Source organism: Vigna unguiculata, chromosome 9 (assembly GCF_004118075.2).
Source record: "Vigna unguiculata cultivar IT97K-499-35 chromosome 9, ASM411807v1, whole genome shotgun sequence".
NCBI classification, from domain to species: Eukaryota; Viridiplantae; Streptophyta; class Magnoliopsida; order Fabales; family Fabaceae; genus Vigna; species Vigna unguiculata.
The window spans coordinates 33,761,389-33,784,910 of NC_040287.1; the positions used below are offsets into that span (position 1 = coordinate 33,761,389).

At 35.2% G+C, this 23,522-nt stretch overlaps 2 protein-coding genes across 8 annotated transcripts; both read left to right on the forward strand.

Annotated features, from left to right (window-relative positions):
- The first annotated feature begins 3,539 nt into the window (after positions 1 to 3,539).
- LOC114163153 (pentatricopeptide repeat-containing protein At3g62890-like) lies at positions 3,540 to 13,129 on the forward strand. 7 transcript variants are annotated; one of them, XM_028047283.1, is made up of 4 exons: positions 5,311 to 5,922; positions 6,038 to 6,227; positions 7,555 to 7,673; positions 8,696 to 13,129. In XM_028047283.1, exon 4 carries the CDS (start codon positions 8,924 to 8,926, stop codon positions 11,246 to 11,248), a length of 2,325 nt encoding a protein of 774 aa, XP_027903084.1. In that variant the 5' UTR covers positions 5,311 to 5,922; positions 6,038 to 6,227; positions 7,555 to 7,673; positions 8,696 to 8,923; the 3' UTR covers positions 11,249 to 13,129. The 7 variants fall into 7 exon arrangements, 3 of the variants coding, with proteins under 3 accessions (XP_027903084.1, XP_027903082.1, XP_027903083.1); XM_028047281.1 differs by having other exon boundaries at positions 5,548 to 6,227; positions 8,696 to 8,773; positions 8,876 to 13,129; XR_003599375.1 differs by lacking the exons at positions 7,555 to 7,673; positions 8,696 to 13,129 and adding an exon at positions 6,810 to 7,159 and having other exon boundaries at positions 3,540 to 5,922.
- A 7,021-nt stretch (positions 13,130 to 20,150) lies between these two features.
- On the forward strand, positions 20,151 to 23,360 carry LOC114164729 (G-type lectin S-receptor-like serine/threonine-protein kinase At5g35370). The gene has a single exon (XM_028049479.1). It carries the CDS (start codon positions 20,601 to 20,603, stop codon positions 23,181 to 23,183), a length of 2,583 nt encoding a protein of 860 aa, XP_027905280.1. The 5' UTR covers positions 20,151 to 20,600; the 3' UTR covers positions 23,184 to 23,360.
- Positions 23,361 to 23,522: the final 162 nt, after the last annotated feature.

The following is a 23,522-nucleotide window of genomic DNA, read 5'->3' on the forward strand; positions in this document are numbered from 1 at the left end:
ACATACTTAGTTCGAGGTGATTATATATGTCTCTAGGATTTGTACAATCCATTGTCTTTATCTTGGAAACCTGCTCTAAACAACTCATTAAATCTTTATTGGATTTTGCATCATTTGACGAAATCACAAATCTTAGAATGAAATATCGAGAATAATTACGGTTCTTTCTTTGTATCTAAAATGCATGCGTTGGTTTAATTAAGTATGATGTTTACAATGACATTGTAACCACCATTGTTAGTGACAAGCGATCTTCTCTGCCGCCCAAACGGGATTATGAGTCGTGAAAAGGGAAACTGCCTCACAAATATGTGACTGCCTCCTTGCCTGGTTTTGAGGAACATGCCGGCCATTTCATTAGGAAACTCTTTGGGTGCATTTATGGCTGCTTCAACAATCTCATAACTTCTACATTTCAAGTCAACCATTGACTTTCTTACTCCATTACCTACTAAATAATTATTAACTATCACTCATGTCACTATATACTATACCACCACTCTCATTATATGTTTAACCAAGTCTTAAAAACTTTAATTAGTTGCTTCCCCCGACAACTCAGTGTCATTTTCAGAAATGATTTTGTAGGGGTTACCATAATCTATCAAGTTTCAGAAATTGCATTATTGCTTAAATTGAATCATAAAGATCGGTATTAGAAAAGTTCATATAAATTGCAACAATATTTATGTTAAGAATTCAAAATGTTCACATTCATTGACTTGTTTATTTCTCATTCAATATTTTAAGAATGGTTTACTGGTTGTAAAACAAAATATAGATATGAAATGTTAGAGTCGTTTTCTTTTCATAGTTTTCAGATGGTTAAAAAGACAAGTAATTTCATATTTCTAGGTTTTTCCCTACAACAAACTAAAATCATTGATGACACTAGTCTAGAAGCATAATTTAAGACGGTCCTACGTATGCTTTTCATTGGAGCGATTTATGTGCAATATATATTATATAAACTGTCAATTAATGCAATTGCTTACCGAGGTGTTTTTGATTTTTTTTAGACACGGCAGTTACTATAAAATATATTGATTATTTCATAATATTTTTCTCTGACCGTCAAACGAGGTATTAAGAGCCCTATGTCATATGATCTCCAAACAAATCTATTCTGAAATTTTCTTAATGTTTTGGCTGATTGGATTCATTCTATTATCTAAACATAGGTTGTTTGTCAAGGAAAATTTGTAAGAGGGTAAGTTTGGATGATCGGTTTTTTTCTTTCTGAAAGCTCAATGTTATGTGCAAAATAGATATAATATAGTAAGCATTTATTATGTTTCCTCTTTAAAAACATACTTTATAGGAAATTACATTTACTAGAAAGATTATACAGGTAATTAGATTGTGTAATCTCACTCCACACAGAAAGAGAGAGTATAAAACTACTAACAGAAACATTCTTATTAATTACACTATTTCCATATCCTAATAGATAGAAAAACTGTCTGTTATAACTTTCTCAGACGATCCTTGAAGCCACATGCAGTTCTGTTAACGTTTGATATTAGCACAGTTTGAAATAGAATAGAAGGATTTAACTAGCTCAAAAATTTTAAAGTAAAATGACACAGTGTAAACTAAAGAGACCAACAAGATAGTCTATTTTGTTTTGAAGAAAAGTTTGTCAGAACATGATCTACTCATTTTTTTGAATTTTTATTTTGTTTTAGTAACAGTTGTCTCTAGTTTACACTCTCCTTGTCTGTTATAGCTTATAGTGATTGTAGAAGTGACAGTTTTTACAATTAAACTCTTTCCTTGGCCAAGGTGAGAAGAATATAAAAGGCAATCAGTCAACTTTCGTGAACATGAAAAAATCAACCTATGTAGCAAAAATCAAAGTACGTTTTCCAATGGCATGTTTACAAGTATACGTACGTAAATTGATTCATACACATGTTTACAAGTATAACTATTAGGTATGTAGAAAGGCATTTTATGTGTATATACATTGCACATAGTTAATGTGTTGATTAGCACCAATCGCGGGGTCGTCTTCTAATAGAGCTATTTAATTATGTCCCTTCATAATATCTCAAGGTGCTTAGTTTTGTATCTGACATAAACACGATCTCATAATTATTAAACGAAAAGTAATTTCTACATCAAATTAAGAAACTTGGCTCGTCACGTCTATTGGCGGCAACATCGATTATTGTACCTGTGAATAACGCAATGAAAGAACTCTAGGCATGGGCGAGATCATTTATTTAAAAACCCTAAACGAGGACTTATGTCACTGAATACGTTATCAAAAGTATATGTGCCCTTAAAGGTAGACACTGCATAACCCTTCGTATATTTAGAAGTTTATCTTGGTAATGAAAATTGTGTACACTCCTATGTTCTAATTGAGTTTCGTGGAGACTTTTTGAAGTTCGACCAATGGCAGAAGAGAAGACATTCCCAAGTGATGACGTGGGATGAAGATGGTCTCAGCCAATGAGAGAGTGGCACTTCAAGATGACGTGGCAGGATCAAATGGTGGGTGAGGCACCGGCTTGGCCACTGAGATAGGCTCGAGAGAGAGTTTAAATTTTTTAACATTTTTCCTTTGAGATACCACTACGAGATAGTGAGGCCTATATGTCTTTTTCGTGATGTATCGTATGAAGTTAAAATTAAACTTTTGAACAAAACTGAGCTTTCATGTTGATGATTTCTATATCATGTTTATCAGGATACAAACGTATTTCATCCAAATAACTTCAACCTCCAAATACCACCCAAGTTTTTTTTTTTTTTTTTATTTCACTCCTTCTTCTTTCTCCTTTTTCTTCTTCTCGCCCTCTTATAATGCCATATTTTCTTATTTCATCATTCTTTTACCTCCCGTTAATCGCCACACATGCAGAGTTCAGCAGTACTTTGGTTACTTTTAAATTAGTCTGCTTCTATCCTGATGCTTGAGTTTACATTGTTATGGTTTATTCTTTTAATAAGATAATGACTACATGTATTATTCCAGAAAAATGAAGCATTTGTAGACGAAAAAAATATTAATAAAATATATTTATTTGATACTTTTTGGCTTCTGCGTGTATATTAGATGGAGAAACATAGAGAAGATATAACGTGAAAAAAAAATATAGTAAGATAGAGGATTAATTAACTTAGTATGTCCTGTCACTTTTGCTTCTCTATCTGTAAACAAGAAAGTACAATTTTTTTTTGCATAAATATAAATAAAAAATTACAAATTATATTAAAACATAAGTAATTATATATTCGTATATAACATCTTCGTAACACTCAACGATAAAAAAGTTGAAGATCTAGTTTTATTTTTTATGAAGTAAGTCTTGATTTCTTTGATCGATAAGGAGGGAATTGGGAGGGTTGTTGAAGATAAGTAGAAAGAGAAAGGGTTATGAGTAAATTAAAAGTTAATTATTGTATACATCCAAGATGGGGGTATAAAAAACGGCACTAGTAATGATGTTCAATAGGTAATATTCTATTAAAATTGAATGAAACATCAATTTTTGGACTTCTACTGTCGCATGCTCCAGACCCTTCTTCTCTTCCATGCTCAAGCCCTTTATAAATCTCCCACCCCACACAACACAACACCACTTCTACCTCTGCTTAATACATTTACCCACCTTCTTTCTATTCTCTCTTCTTTTCTCCCCACCCACCAACACACTCAACTCCAACAACCATGGAAATAGACATGGATACAGACATGGATGCAATCCACAACCTCCACTTCTCTCGATACACCACCATCACCGACACCGCCCCCTCTTCCGACGACGACTACGGTTGCAACTGGAACCACTGGTCTCCCCTCGTCAACTGGGACGCCTTCACCGGATCCCACGATGACTTCCACCATCTCATCGACTCTATCGTCTCCGAAGGTCCAGCCGAGTACCCCAGCCCTCAGGATCACGCCGCCAGTAACTCCCCCTCCGCCTCCATAACGGAGGAAGACGACGCCGAGGAAGAAACAGCATCTGCCGACGATTCCAAGGGCCTAAGACTGGTCCATCTGCTCATGGCCGCCGCGGAGGCCCTCACCGGCGCCGCCAAGAGTCGCGAACTGGCTCGAGTGATATTGGTTCGGCTCAAGGATTTGGTGTCCCACGCCTCGCACGGCTCCAACATGGAGAGGCTCGCCGCCTACTTCACCGACGCACTCCGGGGCCTGCTAGAAGGCGCCGGGGGTGCGCACAATCACAGCAAACATCACTACAACATCACATATGGGTCCCACCACCCCCGCGACGATCATCATCATCATCATCAAAACGACACCCTCGCGGCGTTCCAACTGCTCCAGGACATGTCTCCCTACATCAAGTTCGGGCACTTCACCGCCAACCAGGCCATCCTCGAGGCGGTGGTCCACGAGCGCCGAGTCCACATCGTAGACTACGACATCATGGAAGGGGTCCAGTGGGCTTCTCTCATGCAGGCCCTTGCCTCCGACAAAACAGGTCCACCGGGCCCACACCTCCGAATCACAGCATTGTCCCGAACCGGCACCGGACGCCGCTCCATCGCCACCGTGCAGGAGACAGGGAGGCGGTTGACGGCGTTCGCCGCATCCCTTGGGCAGCCTTTCACGTTCCACCAGTGCAGGTTGGATCCCGACGAAACGTTTAAACCTTCGTCTCTGAAGTTGGTTCGCGGAGAGGCTCTGGTTTTAAACTGCATGTTAAACTTACCGCACCTGAGTTACCGCGCGCCCGATTCGATTGCGTCGTTTTTGAGTGGAGCGAAAGAGTTGAAGCCGAGGCTGGTGACTTTGGTGGAAGAAGAGGTGGGGTCCAGTGTTGGAGGGTTCGTGGGAAGGTTCATGGACTCGCTGCATCACTACTCGGCGGTGTTTGACTCGCTGGAGGCTGGGTTTCCGATGCAGGGGCGGGCCAGGGCCCTTGTAGAGCGGGTTTTCTTAGGCCCAAGGATAGTGGGGTCTCTGGCCCGGGTATATCGGACTGGTGAAGAGGTGGAGGAGAGAGGGTCGTGGGGGGAGTGGTTGGGTGCGGCAGGGTTGAGGGGAGTTCCGATGAGCTTCGCCAATCATTGCCAAGCGAAGCTTCTATTGGGTCTTTTCAACGACGGATATCGGGTAGAGGAGTTGGGGCCTAATAAGTTGGTGTTGGATTGGAAATCTCGGCGCTTGCTTTCTGCCTCTCTCTGGACTTCTTCTTCTTCTTCAGACTCTCATTAATTTATTTCTTCCTCGGAATTAAGCTACTTATTGCTTCTCTTTTTTGATAGTTAGAGAGAAATGAGTAAAAACATCAATTATTTGCATGACGCAAGTTTTCATCTCTTTTGTAATACACAACTTACTCAGCATACAACAAACTCATCACAACTTCCAAACATATACTATATATCTCCAGCCATAAATATAACACATTCTCTACCTCTTCTTTAATCTACTTTTTCATATTTAATCTGTTTGGTATACTGGGCTTGATTTTGCAATTCACGACAGGACAATCATATTACAATATTATAGTCAGAAACATTTCTAAATTTCCCATTGTAAAATACGATGTGGTTTTATGTTGTTGTATTAATGACTTTACAAAAACCTACCGTATAAACCACACCCATCGTAATTTGAATTATTCGAAGCTTTTGTCTCCATATCTCTGTAAATATATGTTCCTCTTTTGTCAAACCTGCAGGCTCCTTTGTTTTCCTCCTCTTATTTTTAGCTGCACTTTAATATCGCATAAGCGTTATTTCAATGATGGGGTGCAAGAAGCACAAACCATGTGCGAATTCTGAAGTGGACGCATTGTGTTTGGGCAAGCCCAATCAAACCCAATTTCATTGTTAACAAAAACCTAGTTTCACCGAGACAAGTAGTGGCGGCAAACTCCATTATTATCGTTGTCACTTTCATCCAAATTCCAAAACCCAGACAAGGCTTAAAAGGTATTAGGGTTTTCTTTCTCCATTATTATCGTTGCCACTGCCAGACTTATTCCTTCATTCCTCTCACACTCTCTTCTCCTCCTCCTCCTCCACCACCCGCGTTTTGGGAAACCAGAAGAGAGCACCCTCGTTTCTCCTCCACCCACGTCGCTGGCCAAGAAACACGAAGGCAGAGTGCAGGCCATTCACGGCGTCTCCTTTCTCCTCCACCGTGACATCCACCACGTCGCTGGCAGGGGCAGCAGCGCCACCATCGGACTGCGATTGACGAACGATTTCGACAGCCACGACCACCACGAACACAGGTTTGTTTGTAATTTGCGTTCTGGTTCCCTTTTCTTTCAATTTGTAACCTAAATTTATGATTTTCGTAACCCTAAAATTGGTTTCCTGTAATTGGAAGTTATGGTGTATGTGTGGTTGTTGTTGCTGCGATTTGTCCTTGTTTGGATTGGACCCATTCTGTGAATCATAATTGTTGTGCTGTTGTTGGTTAAATTTTCCCCCAATTTCAATTTCGTAGTTGCTGCCGTTTTGGTGTGGTGGTGATGTTCATTTCTTTTTTTCTTGTTTTTCTAGTGTTACTATTTTTTATCTGACTGTGTGATAGGCTGATAGTTGTGGTTGTTTTCTTTGTTTGTCTGTTTATCTGTAATCATGTTGGAGATATGTGGAGAACATGTATTTCATCGTTGCACTGTGATCAAATAAATACTGCCACTGTTTCATATTGTTCTATCATCCTTGAGACAAAAATATGTTCTTCATTAATGATTGAATTATATGATAGAAAGTACCAAGTTGCAAAGTTGTATGTGCCGTGTTTGCAAAGCTGGGATTGAGTTGTTTGGCATTAACTTAAACTGAAATTTGCTTATACACTGCAGTATATTTGATGTAGAACTATAATGCCACCTCCTTTTTAACTGTTCTGAACTCTAATTTGTTTGAGGCATCTCTACCGGGGTTTGATGATGGGGAGATTTCAGAAGATGCTTCTATTGATTTGGAGGGTTTAGATGCTTCTGCAGCACATGTTGCCAAACAAATTATACAACCTCTCATCCATAATTAATGCTTCTGTTTTTTTTTTATGTAACTGTTTGCACTTTGGTAATGCTCCATGCCTAAAGTACTCTAATTCAGACTTGTTATTGATGTTGCAACAGTGTCTTGATGACTTGCAGAGAGCAAAATGTCATTTATATATATTGTAGGGTTGTTTGTTTTGTGATCAGTTATATTATATACTGCAGGGTTGTTTTTGTTGCAATAATTTTGTTGAAATCTGATTTTGGACTGAAAATGTAACATATGGAAAAAAGCCCGCGAAAGCCCGCCAGCTTGCGGGCCGGGTTCAAAAGTGTAACCCGTTTCACCCTTGCGGGCCAGCCCGGCCCGGCCTGTATAAATCGGGCCAAAATCGGGCCGGGTCAAAACGGGCCGGGCTGGCCCGTTTTGACATCCCTATATGTGGGTTTATTGATTGATGTTTATGCATATGTGAATGGTTGCATTTTAAGGGTTGGTTTTTTTGTTGTTGTATGTTATGTTGAAGAACCGTATGTTGTGTTTGGGATTTAATCTGAAACTAATTTCAGTTGTTAAATTTCTTGATTTCTCTTGGCATAGGTTTCTGCAGTGTAGGAATGGTGGTCCTGCAATGTTGGAGTGGTGTTTTTGGTGTAGACCACAAGGGTGAGGAAGTTGGTCCCTTTTGGCATCATTACAGTGGTCTGTGAAATAACTTGGTAACTTCCCAACCCCTGATATATATTTGCATAGGTTTATTGATTATTGATTGATGTAAATGTATGTGGGAATGGTGGCATGCTTTTAAGGGCTGGGTTTATTGTTGGATTTCTTGATTTCTCTTGGCATCAAGAATTTCAAATTGTATGGTTAAGTGAAGGCAGGTGTTTTGTTAACAAACATTATTAAAAAATCATTAGTTTTGATTAATCAAATCTAATCTTATTTGATCTGATACTCCGAGTGAACAAAAAAAATGTTAACAAGTTGTGAATAAAATTGAAAACAAAACACTGCAGTTAGGACTTAGACTCTTTTAGGACTCCAAGAATAGGCCTCTAGTATATTGGTTTCCCCTAAAAAGGTGAAGGACAAGAAATACCACACACCAAAACTTTATAACCTTCCTAGCCTTCAAAATGTGATTCTAAAATGTCAGAACCACACACGGTTGTATTTTTCCGAAATCTTGAGTTTCATTATTAAGCCATGCATAGATTTTGGTACTTAAAATCTTTCATTCATAGAATATATAGGCATGCATGTCTTATTTGTTAATAATGTACAACCCATAATCCTCTATCTTTTCTGGGAGGAAATTGAATGGGAAAGCATGAATCAAAGTTTTAGAAAATGGTTGCCATTGCAGTTTTGTTGTGAATCTTATATAATGATCCTTTGGGTAGTTTAGATTTATATATATATGAATTTGAATATAAAGTATAAGTGTTTGTATAAGATGAAACAGGAGCATTTAAAAGATAGAATATGTTTTGGATGAATAATGGTATGAAGAATAGACATCGATCACGTGCCAACCATATGTGTTTAGTGTCGGCTAGCCCACACTCCCTTAGAATATCTTTTATATTTTGCGTCGGTCAGCCCACACTTCGTCCGAATATTTTAAAATAATATTTGCTCTTAACGTTCTCTAACCCACGCTATTATTAATGTTTTATTATATTTTTTTATTGTTTTGCGTTGGCTAACCCACGCTAATGCTATTCATTTATGTCAGCTGGACGACGCTATTGCAGACTCAAATTAGTGTCCGTTGGCCGACACATCTTGAATTAGCTTCGGTGGTTTTTTCGTGGTTCTCTATCCGACACTGAACCGACAATACATTTGAATTTGTGTCGGCTTTAGCTCCTTAGCGTCCGTTTTTGGCCGATGCTAATCCCTTATTTTCTTGTAGTGAGCAAATGAAGACGCGTGAGTTGAAGTATGAAGTAGGAGACGAAGCATGAAGGTGTGGACGTTAGACACAGCGTTGCAGCGGTGCGAATGGCCGAGGCACTTCAGAGAGATTCTCTCACAAACGATCCTCACCGGCCTCATCGCAGACCCCTACGCCGCAAGCAGACTCATAAACTTCTCTACTCGCTCCGCTCTCGTTCCCTTCCACTATTCCCTCCGAATCTTCAATCATCTTCACAACCCCAACGCCTTCACATGGAACACCATCATGCGTGCCCATTTCGAACTCCAAAACAACCCCCACCAAGCCCTCACACTCTACAAGCTCTTCCTTGCGAAACACGCGAAACCCGATAACTACACCTACCCAACTCTCCTTCAATGCTGCGCTGCTCGGGTGTCCGAGTTCGAGGGAAGGGAGCTGCACGCACATGTCGTGAGGTTTGGTTTTCATCAAGATGTGTACGTCCGGAACACGCTGATCAACTTCTATGCAGTATGTGGGAGCATGCCCAGTGCGCGCCAGGTGTTTGAGGAAAGTCCTGTGCCGGATGTTGTCTCTTGGAATACTGTTTTGGCGGGGTATGTTCAGGCGGGAAATGTGGAGGAGGCGGAATGTGTGTATAGGGGAATGCCGGAGAGGAACACCATTGCTTCGAATTCCATGATTGTGCTCTTTGGAAGGAAGGGGTGTGTGGAGAAGGCGCGGCGGATTTTTGATGAAGTTCGAGGGAGGGATATGGACATGGTGTCGTGGAGTGCGATGGTTTCTTGTTATGAGCGGAATGAGATGTGTGAAGAGGCGTTGGTTTTGTTTGTGGAGATGAAGGCAAGTGGGGTGGCAGTGGATGAGATCGTTGTGGTTAGTGTTGTATCCGCGTGTTCGCGAATTTTGAATGCTGAGATGGGGAGGTTGGTGCATGGTTTGGCGGCGAAAGTTGGGGTTGAGGATTATGTTAGTCTTAAGAATGCTTTGATACATTTGTACTCTAGTTGCGGGGAGATAGTGGATGCGCAAAGAATTTTTGATGATGGTGGTGTTCTTTTGGATCTAATATCTTGGAACTCGATGATTTCTGGGTACTTGAGGTGTGGTTCGATTGAAGATGCTGAGAAGTTGTTTTGTTCCATGCCGGAGAAGGATGTTGTGTCTTGGAGTGCCATGATATCTGGTTATGCTCAACATGAATGTTTCTCGGAGGCTTTGGCATTGTTCCAAGAAATGCAGCTTCATGGGGTCAGGCCAGACGAAACTGCTTTAGTGAGTGCCATCTCGGCTTGCACTCATTTGGCTGCTTTGGACTTAGGGAAATGGATTCATGCATATATAAATAAAAATAAATTACAGGTTAACACTATTCTGAGCACCACTCTTATAGACATGTATGTGAAATGCGGGTGTGTGGAAAATGCATTGGAGGTTTTCTATGCGATGGAGGAAAAGGGGGTTTCTACCTGGAATGCAATCATTCTTGGGTTGGCAATGAATGGTTTGGTAGAACAGTCACTCAACATGTTTGCAGATATGAAAAAAAGTAATACACTTCCTAATGAGATAACATTTATGGGAGTTCTTGGGGCCTGTCGGCACATGGGCCTAGTCGATGAGGGGCGTCACTACTTTAGTTCCATGATCCACGAACACAAAATAGAGCCTAATATTAAGCACTACGGATGCATGGTTGATCTTTTTGGACGTGCAGGTTTTCTTAAAGAAGCGGAGGAACTGATTGAGAGTATGCCAATGGCACCTGATGTTGCCACTTGGGGTGCCTTGCTTGGGGCTTGTAGAAAACACCATGACCATGAAATGGGAGAGAGGGTGGGCAGAAAACTTATTCAGCTTCAGCCTAACCATGATGGTTTCCATGTATTATTGTCAAATATATATGCTTCAAAAGGAAATTGGGGCAATGTTCTCGAAATTAGGGGAATTATGACACAACATGGGGTGGTAAAGACACCTGGTTGTAGCATGATTGAAGTAAATGGGATAGTTCAGGAATTTTTGGCTGGAGATAAGACTCACCCACAAATAAGTGATATTGAGCACATGTTAGATGAAGTGGCAGCAAAACTAAAGATTGAGGGCTATGTACCTACCACAAGTGAGGTTTCACTAGACATAGACGATGAAGAGAAGGAAATTGCACTTTTCAGGCACAGTGAGAAACTTGCAGTCGCCTTTGGGCTTATCACTATTGCTCCACCAACTCCAATCAGAGTTATGAAGAACTTGCGCATTTGTAATGATTGCCACACTGTTGTAAAGTTAATCTCTAAAGCATTTGATCGTGAAATTGTGGTAAGGGATCGTCATCGCTTTCACCACTTTAGGCATGGAGCTTGTTCCTGTATGGACTTTTGGTAACAAAGCGTCCTGGCTATTAAAGTGAGTGAGTATTTTACGTTTAAGGAACATACACTCAATTTTTCATGGTTGACTCAAATATCAAGCTATGGAATCAAATTTTGTTCATTTTTGTGATCTTGTTGGTAAAGAATGACGGATAAGGAGTACCTTCTAGTCCAGGATAATATCACTACAAGTTTCCTGAAGAGAAATGATTTATGGCAATGTTAATTGAGTTTGCATTCAACGATTGGTCTCTGGGAAAGTTTGCAAAATTCCAAAAATTCTCGTTCAATCACCATCATCTCTGGTTCAATGGCCATTCTTGAGCAGTTGAGTTATTACAGGAACTCATCTATAGTACTTGTTTTTTGAACCAAGCTCTTTCCTTAGGCTTGTAATAGGTTTCTTGGACTAACGGAATAAGTTTTCTGGGTGAGTGATGGATGGAGACCTTCTTGGATCAACGAGGGGGGGGGGGGGTCTGACTCTTTGAATAAGTTCCTTGGTTGATAAGCTTTCACATGGATTAGGCACGACTAAGAAAGGTTGATAATGGTTCTTGAGATCAAGAACTTGCAGTAGTGCTGCGGAAGCAAAGAGGAGAAGAAGGAGCAAGGATGCTTCTTTGATTAGTTCTTGGCTTTCTTTTGGCTCAAGAAGGCCTCGACAAACGGGTGGTATTCTTGGAGTTTGATGAAGGTTTGGATGTACTTGAACAAGGTAACTGAGAGGTTTTTAGGTGGTGGGGTGGTTTTTACGTAGAATTGTTTAAATTGAGATTTTAGGTGCTGATAATTGAAGGTGCAGTACATTTGAGATGATATGTTCAGCTGGTGATTTTAGTGCTGTGAAAGTATGTGCAGTGAGCAGTCGGTCCAGTGACATAAGTTGCTGAAGGAAGTGTGTTGAACCTGACCAGCGGTATTTGAATGCTCACATGAGAAGCTTGCCAGAGAAGTTGACCAAGACTTGAAACCTGCTGATCCTGAAATGATGACCTGCTACCAACTTTGAAGAACTCCAATAGACAGATTCTGCACTTTGAAGAAACCTGCGCCAGCCAGAAGCTTTTGAGGAGAGCTGCCCTTGTTACTTGCTACTTTAGGTGATTTGTATAGTTAGACTAGGCAAGTCTAGGTAGTTTGTACATAATTTTTACTTGCTATTGCCAGTTCCTGTGACCAGTTCTAGGCTCTTTTCAAGTTCTGGTTTTTGAGAACAGATTTGATCATTCTACGTGGTTTGACAGTTCTTAATTCATCTCATGCATATTCTTAGTCATTCAAATATGTCTCATTCATTTGCATTGTAATATCTCAATACCATTACATTTCTTGGGCACAAATCGAAGCCTGTGATATTATTGTAACGATCCACCAAAGAATGATTGGCACTTGCAGCATCTTTGCTAATCATGCAGCAAAGTTGATTGAATAGTCAACAATAAGGAGTGCATGAAAACCTTCCATTCAGCTGTATTCACTCCTACAATACCATAATTTTTGTGAAAACTCATGTTAATGATGAATTTATTACACGATTGAAACGTTTTCACACTTCTTCTGTTCGCTTTTTTACATCAAGAAATGACATCTAAGACGTGATCTATCAGCTGAAATTCCCGTTTGACAGCCAATCATAATACTGACAGAACTCACTATGAAGGTTTGGATGTACTTGAACAAGGTAACTGAGAGGTTTTTAGGTGGTGGGGTGGTTTCTATGGAGGTTGGTGGTGGTTCTTGGCAGCCAAGTGGTGGAAGTTCACCAAAGCCTAGACCAAGATGGAAGGAGGAAACCGAAAGGTGCAAGCTTAGGGGACAGTACTTTTATTTGTGTAGAACTCATTCATTTACTCCAAAAGAAATATACAAGGTTGTGCATGTTCGTCTAAAATCTAAAAGAATATGTAGTACAAGAGTATTATTACGCAAATAAATACTACTTTTTTGGTGATAGCTAATGATCAATTAAAAATGTAAAGTCAATGTTTCAGTGGACGAAAATATACAAAGATTAAACAACAATTTTGTGGACAGGCTGATGAGTCTCGGTTTGATTGAGTTTTCTAAGCTAAATGCATCTCTTTGCTTACCTTTTGTCTTTAATTTCTTAGTTTTAGTTTTGTTTGCTTAATTCTTAGTTTTTCTTAATATGTTTTAAATAAGTGTTTGTAGATAGGATGTTTAGTGTAGTTTCTAAATTAGTAGATTTCTAGTCTTTGTAAGTAATATAGTGTACCTTTATGTTTAGCTTATCTTCAATTTGCATGTCAATCGTAGAATTCAGTTCTGTTGTTACTAGAATTTAGTTTTGATAGTCTTACATAATTTTTTAGCTTGGTGATTTTAGTGTTTTAACTCACTGTTTTTAGATAGTTAATTTATAAATAGTAAAAGTTATATTTGATTCTTAATCTTTACCGGTAGATTTTTGTTTGTGTTTTTTTAAAACGAAGTTTAAAACACATATTCAAAATATAAAAAATTACAAAATATGTAAATTTCAAAGAAAAATTACTTTAAAAATGCAAAATGAATAAAAAAATGCTAAAGAAAAAATTAAAAATAAAATTAAAAAATAATTTAAATTAAAATAATAAAACTTTAAATAAAATATATATATATATACCGGAATTTTACTGTATATATATAAATATAATTTTTTTATTTCAAATTTTATTATTTTAATCAAAATTTAAACATTAAATAAAATTAAATAAAGTAGAATAATTTTTTTATTTTTTTATTTTATTTAAAGTTTAACATTATTTTAATCTTAGTTATTTTTATACTTATATTTATTTTTCAGTATATTAAATAAAAATAAAATTATATATTGATATTTTTTTTTAGAATATATGTTAAGAAATATGAAGACATATAAAATAAATAAAATAATAAATAATAAACTAAAAAATATTTAAAACTTAAAAACCATAAATTTTAAATAAAATTAAAAATATTTAAAATAAAATTAATTTTTGATTTTCGGAAGTCGACTTCGGTAGTAATTTTTAACTTCTGGAAGTCGACTTCCGGTAATATATTTTGACTTTCGAAAGTTGATTTCCGGTAATATATTTTGATTTCCGAAAGTTGTTATCCGAAAATAATTTTAGGAGAATGATATTTGTGATTTTACTTAAATAATCAAAGGGTTTTTTTTTTTTGATTTAAAGAAATTTTGACAGTGTGGAAGAAATTTTGAAAGTTCAGAGAAAAAAAAGAGCCAAGTTCAATGGAGTAATTTGGGCTTCGTGAAATTGCGGTTATATCACTTTCTGGACAATTTCTTTGTGCACCTCCACAGTTTTCTTCCTATATTTCTATAATTTTTTCTCATAACAATGACATTTTGGATTGTATAATTTAAAAATTATTTTTAAATTTTAAGATTGAGAAATTTAAAAGTCAAATAAATTTTGCATTGTGTAATCTAAAAAGCATTTATTAAAAAAACAAAATTGAGCAATTTTAATTTCAAATTGTATAATTCAAAATTACGTTTTAATTCTAAATTATATAATTTGAAAATTATTTTTTAATTTTGGATTATATAATAAAAAAGTTATTTTTATTTTCTGAATTGAATAATCTGGATGCTACTTTTTTTAGAAAAAAAATAACTTATGGATTATATAATCTGAAAAGGGCAAAATGGAAGAAGAGTTAAGGAGGTGCAGGAAAAACGTTATGGAGGTGAAGGAAAAACTGCCCACTTTTTGATTGGTTTCAGGGCATGTGCTTCGGAAATAATACATGCTTAAGGACCACTCTAATTGGGCTTTCTGTGGTAAGACCATATAATATAATGGCTATTGCTTCCTACACTCAATCAAATTTCTCATCCACCCCATCAGGAAACTTTTCGGGAAAAAAAATTACGTGATAGAAAGGGAAGATTTTTTTTTTTTTCCAGAATAAAACAAATCCAGAATTATTTATTGTATTCTGGAAAATAATTTCCTAGAGTGATAGGATGTTTGAAGAAATCTGGAGTAAAAGCACAGTTTTATTTCCTAAAGTGACAGCTCTTTTTTCATTTGTCTAAAACTAAAAGCACATAATGCAATAATAATAATAATAACTATAATAAAATTTTAGACAGCAAGATAAATAACATCTTTCATTCAAGTATTTATTTGAGTTAAAGTTTAAAATTCAAAATTTAAAATTTAAAATTTAAAATTTAAAATTCCCAGTTATGAAATATGTGAAAATTGACTATTGTAGATGAATGATATGTAAGTATAAAATGTAAAAGAAAAATAAGAGATTGTTACCATGTAACATCCCAGTGAGGTGCAATATAAAAATTTAGGATCACACAAATAATATAAGATGAATTGAAGATTCCTAACCACAACCACCATGCCCGACAAGGCTGAGCTGTGCCAAGACTTGAAAACCAATTATTCTATAATTTATGTGACAATCACAACAAATTCCATGCAACACTGATTTCTTTTGCAATGTTATCATACTTTCAATTAATTCACCATTTGTTTTTTATTTCTTTCAATTTTCTTTATCAAAGTTGATAAAAGATATATTATCTACAAAATTATTCAATAAAATTCTCTATTTATCACTCTTAATTACCCTTTTGTTATAGAAATATTTAATAAAAACATTAATTTTAATAAGAATATCATAGTAAGATTTATAAAAAAATATTGAGTATCAATTTAAGGAGGAACAATATTACTTTATTTTTACAAAAATTGAGACTAAATTGAAACTAAAAACAAATATAGAGATCAAATTGAGTCATTTTGACACATGACACAATTATGAAGTGATACGTGTAAAAAATTAAAAAAAAAACAGAAATTGACACATGGCGTTGATTTTAACACCGTCTGGTCAAACTAACCGTAAGAACTAAATTGAATATTTTTAAGAAAATGAAAAACAAATTGAGACAATGAAAAGTTGATGACCAAACTAATATTATTTGACAAATAGGGGAACCAAAAAAATACTTTAACTTTATAATTTTTTATTTATATTAAAGTTTTTTGTAACTTAAAAAGTAATTAAAATATTAAAATTAATATAATAAATATAAATATTGGTACTGACGTATTTTTTATTTTAAAATCTTATGTAATATTACTTTTTAGTTTTAATATGTTTATTATGTTGCGTCAAATTTTTTAGGGTTTATTTTAGAAAATTCTCAAAATTAATATTTTTTTAACAATTGTGTTCGTTAATATTTATGTGAAAAATGTTCTAGAAATTTTATGAAATTCTAAAATATTTTTTGTGAAGCATCAAACCAATAACTTTTTATATTCTTTAAGAATTTTTTTATGGTAATTTTAATATTTATTATACTAATTTATATATTTAAGTTACGAAAAACTTTAATATAAATAAAAAATCATAAAAATATAAGTTGTCACAAAATTTAATTTTTAAAAACAACTTTTGTAAATTCATAATATAAAAATAACACTGTATAGTAAAATTCATTCAAAATAAAATAAGATCTTGAATGAATTTATAATATTTTTAATAATTTAATTATAAATATTTTATATTTTTCTTGGAGAGAAAGTAAAGAAAAAAATATATATATATTTCAATATAAAAGAGAGAGAACAATACGTAAGACACAGAACACATAACTCTAATTCTTATTCTATTACTAAATATTTTGTTTGTTGTACTTTGCTCTTTTAGTTTTTTCTTTCACATTAATAACTTATTTACCGCAGTTCAACAGTTAACTTAGTTAACTTAACAACATGAGTTTAGTTTCTTAAAAATGAATTATTTTATAATACAGTCCAATTATTATTATAAATAATTTATTATTTTTTAGTTTAATATGGTACAATTAATTATAATTTAGTATAGTATAGTAAATTAAGTCTAACCCTAGTTTAGACGCCACATGCGAGCTAAAATCACTCACATACACCAGAAAGAACAATTGATCATGAGAAAATGACAGAAAAACTAACTTACTCAATTGGAGAAATTGTTCGGACATAAATGGAGAACTCATCACAATAATCACTCTAGTAGTCTTCAATCTTCAAAAAGATGAACATAAAATAAGAAAATCTAAAGAGATGTGAGAAAGCTCTAAAAAGAAATTTTTTAAAGAGATGATCTGTTTATAAATAATGAAACTCGTTTATAAAACTTCTATTTATACTTTCATTTTTTAATATTAAAAAAATTAATCGAACATCCTTGTTTTAAACCATCTATCAATCATAATATTAATATATCATTTTCTAAGTTTCTTCATTTATTATTATTATTATTATTATGTTTTGTTACGATAAATCTTAATAAGTTTCATTAATGTCTATTTTTTAAATTGGATACTATTCTGTATAAAAATATGTTGAACTTATTAGAATAATATTAATGCATAATAAATATTATAAAAGTTATCTTCGTAAGCTAAAAATAAATACTAAGATAAACTTTTATTAAGAAATTTCTTTTTAAAAAGTTATTTTGATTTAACATTTTAAGTACGAGAGTTCATGATATAAATTGGAACAATATATTATCACTTTAGTAAAATTTGTTAGCTATTTTTTATATCCATTAACAAAAATATAATTTACTAGAAATATAATTATTTTAAATTTATATTCCGAAGGATGTAAGTTGTGAGAACTTTTAATCCAAATTTTTCTTTTAAAATTAAAAATGTACAAAATTTAACGATAATAATTTTAAGCAAATATTTCTTAAAATCAATTTTATGTTTTAGTAAAAAATTACGTATCAAAATATTGGATGAGCTAATTGGAATATCTTTAATTATAAAAGTTAAGCATGCAGGTTGTGAAAACTTGATACCTTATAATATACTGTTTTAAATACTTGTGAGATTCAAACTAGTAAAATAATAATTGTGAGCTGTATCTGTAATTTCTTTTTAATAAAATAAATAACAAAAATTTATTATTATTAACACAATTATTTTCTAATACAAATTATGTAACTCTAACTTTTTATTGCATCTAGATATATATAGGAGCATTAGTCCACTAGCTAAATATAAAACTATATATTCTCTTGTATTGAATTTTACGTAATAACAACAATAATAATGATAATTAATTTAAAATTTAAAATAATAAAATATAGGTTAATATTTATTTTAAGTAATATTTTAATTATTAGAGTGAGATAAAACATTTTAAAAATAAAAAAAATGTTTAATTAATTAGATAACCATGGAGGGTTAACACATCCCCACACCACACATATTAAACTCTCAAGTTCAAAATCTTACTTTTCTAAATAATATTTTAATATTTTGCTAATAAATATAGATAACAACTATTTATTTATTTATTTTTCCTACCTGCCCCTAGGCTGAAAACCTTAATATAACCAAACACTTACACTTTTATTTTTGAATACTCTATCTAGCTTACAAAATTGCAAAATTTTTAATAGAAATTATATAAAAGTAAATAAATATATAAAATATGCATTTGAAAATGCGTTATTATCAATTCACTTCTTGTAATAGTGAAATAGTTTACAGTATGATGTTGAACAAACGTCTTATAGTATTGTTGTTCACGTAGTTATTTGACATTAACTGTAGCCGCGTTAGTTGATTTAATTAGTTTGCATACCTCATTTTCTTATATAATCACGTCTTTATTTTCAAATTCCAAGTTTTTCTATGGCCGGAGTATTGAAGAAACACCTAATTATTTGTATGAAGTAAAATAGGAGGAAGAAAAATAATTTTCATACAAATAATTACAAAAAATATGGTACGAACTAAAGGTTTCAATAATATGTGCAATCACTATTCTACTAAGGTTTTTTTTATGGTAATTAAAATATTTTTTTATATAATGATAAAATTGACATAAATTGATGACATAATATATTTGAATTTTTATCTCATGAAAATATCTAAAAAATTGCAATATAATACCTTTTTTCTTTTTATAATAGTTATGACTATGACTTAGTTTCTATATCTTGCTTAAGTCAATAATCCTAACCATTACAGAAAATATTTTATTTGTTTAAATAATTCCCCTCCCACAATAACAATATACAATTTTCTCCTCCATGTATAATAAAAAAATCTTAAAATAAAATATCACTCTAAAAAATTCATTAAATATCAGTTCATCTTAACGATAAAAAATAATTAATTATTATAGTAACTAATTTAAATATAAAATATTAAAATAAATTTTTTAATATTTCAAATAGTATTTATTATGAATAAAATAAATAAAAAAATTAATTGATTTATGAATTAGACTTTAAATTAATGTCTAATATTTTAACTAATTATCAAATTTTTGATTATCAAGAAAATTAGTATTTAAATTGATTAGTAATTAAGTAAAGGTTAATTTAGACACAAATATTTTTGTTAGATTTAAAATTTTAGTAATTCATGTTAGAATCAAATTAAGAATGTAATTTAAGTCCAAATCAAAATCAATTTTTAAAAAAAATAAATATTATCAGTTTCTCTTATCCAACATATGAGAAAAATAATCATACAAGAGATTCTGTTCGAAAATCGTTTTCTTCTAGAGGTACTTGCTCTGGTTTTATAGTTGTCATCCCCAGATTCCACCCGCTACCATCTCCAACTCCATCGTTTGCGTAAACACGCAATTTGGCTTTGACCCATTTGCCATTTTCGTTTCACTGCCCCTTTTATCTGCGCTTGGAGGCCGTGCCACACCCTTGACTTCATGATGCAGACAACTCGTGTACCATGTTTTCTCCTTTTCCAAGCTCCCATACTATATATGTCTTTAAAAACAAAGAGTTTTGTTAAATCAATAAAGTATACATGAACATATGAGTTGTGGAAGAATGTATGATGCATCTACTGCAATTATTTCAGATTAAACTATATTAAATACTCACGTCATGCTGCCCCATAAGTCGCTGCTTTTTAAAATTAGTCTGCTTTAATTAGACAACAATAATTTGAGGAGAAGAAGGTTTGTGGAAGGAGTGCTGATCCTGATACCAATATACCAATATCATACAATATTATTAGTGCTTTAAAATGTGAGAAAGAAATGGCAATGACTCGTACGTTAAAAAAAGTTTCTGTTCCTTAATTTTTATCCTCGTGTCTTCTCTGCCTATTCATCTTAGAATAAATAATTGCCACCACACCTTCGCTTTCACTGTGAATTGGAATTTGAAAGAGTTTATTAGTGAGGGCTGTAACAATTTTTCAATAGTCAACGCAGAAATGGGTAGCAGCAGCATACCAGAAAATAAAATTGAAACCACAAAAACTGACCAATTCCACCCTCTTCCCCTTCCTCAATTCCAAAGCCATTTCTTACTTGTCTCGGTTCTGCATTTCTTCAAATTACACCATGAAACCTATCTTAACTCTCTCTTGCATTTTCTTTTTGTGCAACACCATTTCGGCTCGCACTTTTTCATACATCACTCCAAATTTCACTGCCTCGTATCTTCATTTCATCGATGACTTTGGTACGTTCCTGTTGTCTCCCAATAACACATTCAAAGCTGCTATATTCAACCCCGGTGGTCAGCAAAAAAGTTTCTACCTGTGTGTCATTCACGATGCGTCCAACACTATCATTTGGTCTGCTAACCGTGATGCCCCCATCTCAGACTCTGGACAAATGCTTTTGACTGTCAAAGGGATCACAATCCTCGACCAAGATGGGAACCCCAAATGGTCAACGCCATCATTGAAATCAGAAGCAGATAGGCTTGTGCTGACCGAGATGGGAAATCTCGTCTTACAGGATAAGTCCAATGGTTCTCTCTGGGAGAGTTTCCAAAGCCCGACCGACACAATTGTTGTCGGACAGCGTTTACCTGTCGGAGCATCTTTGTCAAGTGCAGCATCCAATTCAAACTTGTCAACAGGAGATTTCAAGTTCACAATTTCTTCCTCTGATGCAGTGCTGCAATGGTTTGGACAGACCTACTGGAAACTTTCAACCGATACAAAAGTCTTTAAGAATTCAAATGATATGGTGGAATACATGGCCGTGAACAATTCAGGGTTTTATCTATTTGGAGATGGTGGAACAGCTTTTCAACTGGGATTGCCACTGGCTAATTTTCGAATTGCCACGTTGGGTACCTCTGGGCAGTTCACAATCAATAGCTTTTCTGACTCTGGCTTGACGCAGGAGTTTGTGGGGCCAAGTGATGGTTGTCAAACTCCCTTGGCTTGTGGGAGAGCAGGGTTATGCACTAAGAGCACCGATTCCTCTTCACCTGTTTGTTCTTGTCCCCCAAACTTCCGCGTAGGTTCAGGTACTTCTGGTGGTTGTGTGCTCAGCAATGGATCCTATTCCTTGCCACTTGCTTGCGAAAATTCTGCAGTTGTTTCGTTTTTGAATATAGGGTATGTTCAATACTTTGGCACTTTTTTCACCGATCCGGTTATGTATAAAGGGGATTTATCTTCCTGTCAAAAATTTTGTTCCAATAACTGTTCCTGCCTGGGAATTTTGTATAAAAATACGTCTGGTTCTTGCTACACGATTGAGAATGAGTTGGGGTCCATTCAGTCAAGTAATGGAGATGACAGAGACATGTTGGGGTTTGTTAAAACTAACGTTGTCGAATCTAAACCTGGTACCAACGATGATAGTGGTAACAAGCAAAGTTCTCAAAATGGGGGGTTTCCAGTGGCAGTTGCGGTGCTGTTACCTGTTATTGGATTCATTATTTTGATGGCCATAATTTTCCTTGCGTGGAGACGATTGATTCTGGTGTCAAAGATTAAAGAAGTGAAGCTAGGAAAAAACTCACCTTCTTCAGGGGACTTGGATGCGTTCTACATTCCTGGATTACCTGCAAGGTTTGACTATGAAGAGCTTGAGGAGGCCACAGAAAACTTCAAGACTCTTATTGGGTCAGGTGGGTTTGGAACAGTGTACAAGGGTGTGCTTCCTGACAAATCTGCTGTGGCAGTGAAGAAAATAGTGAACATAGGCATTCAAGGGAAGAAAGATTTCTGCACTGAGATCGCCGTGATCGGAAACATCCACCACGTGAACCTGGTGAAACTGAAAGGCTTTTGTGCTCAGGGGAGACACCGGTTGTTGGTTTATGAGTACATGAACCGTGGATCCCTTGACCGGAACCTCTTCGGTGGTGGTGGACCCGTGTTAGAATGGCAAGAGAGGTTCGAGGTGGCGCTTGGAACGGCGCGTGGACTTGCTTACCTTCACAGTGGGTGTGAGCAGAAGGTTATCCATTGCGACATCAAACCCGAGAACATTCTCCTGCAAGATCAGTTTCAGGCTAAGATATCTGATTTTGGACTCTCGAAACTCCTGAGCCCTGAACAGTCTGGTCTGTTCACAACAATGAGAGGCACGCGTGGTTATCTTGCTCCAGAGTGGCTCACCAACTCTGCCATTACAGAAAAAACCGACGTGTATAGCTTTGGAATGGTGCTTCTTGAACTCGTCAGTGGAAGAAAGAACTGTTCTTTCAGGTCAAGAAGCCATAGCATGGATGAAAGCAGCAGTGGAGGCCATTCCTCCACATCATCAACAACTGGGTTGGTTTATTTTCCGCTATTTGCATTGGAGATGCATGAACAGAAGAGTTACCTGGAGTTGGCTGATCCAAGGCTAGAAGGACGTGTGACATATGAAGAAGTGGAGAAAGTGATTCGCATTGCCTTGTGTTGCGTTCATGAAGAACCTGTTCTGAGGCCAAACATGGTGACTGTTGTTGGCATGTTGGAAGGTGGTACTCCATTGCCACATCCCAGGATAGAATCTCTGAACTTCCTGCGCTTTTATGGCCGAAGGTTTACTGAAGCTTCCACTATAGCGGAAGAAACTGAGTATGGCTCTTTGATGCATCACGAAGCACGTAGATCTACAAGCATACCGAGTGATTCACCTTCCCATGGTTTTTCTTATATGTCTTCACAAAATATCTCAGGGCCAAGATAGCGAATCCTGTTTATGTTTGTTGGTTTTGGAACTTACACAAATTGTAGTATAATATGTCATTAGCGTGCTATTATGTAGGTGATCTATTTAATTCTCTGATTTGTAGTCCCATTTGGTTATTATAATTAATAACTGTTGTGTAAAGGATTAAAAATTAAGAAGGATATCAAGTGCTTACGGTCAAAGTAGAAATAATTTCATGGAAAGTGAATCAGGTAGACAGTCTTTAAATTAAATTTACAAAACATTAATTAATTAAAATAACTTAAGACGGTAAGACCTGTGATTTCGAAGACTTGTACCCTCTGTCCAGGGATTTAACAGAAATTCTCCATCTTT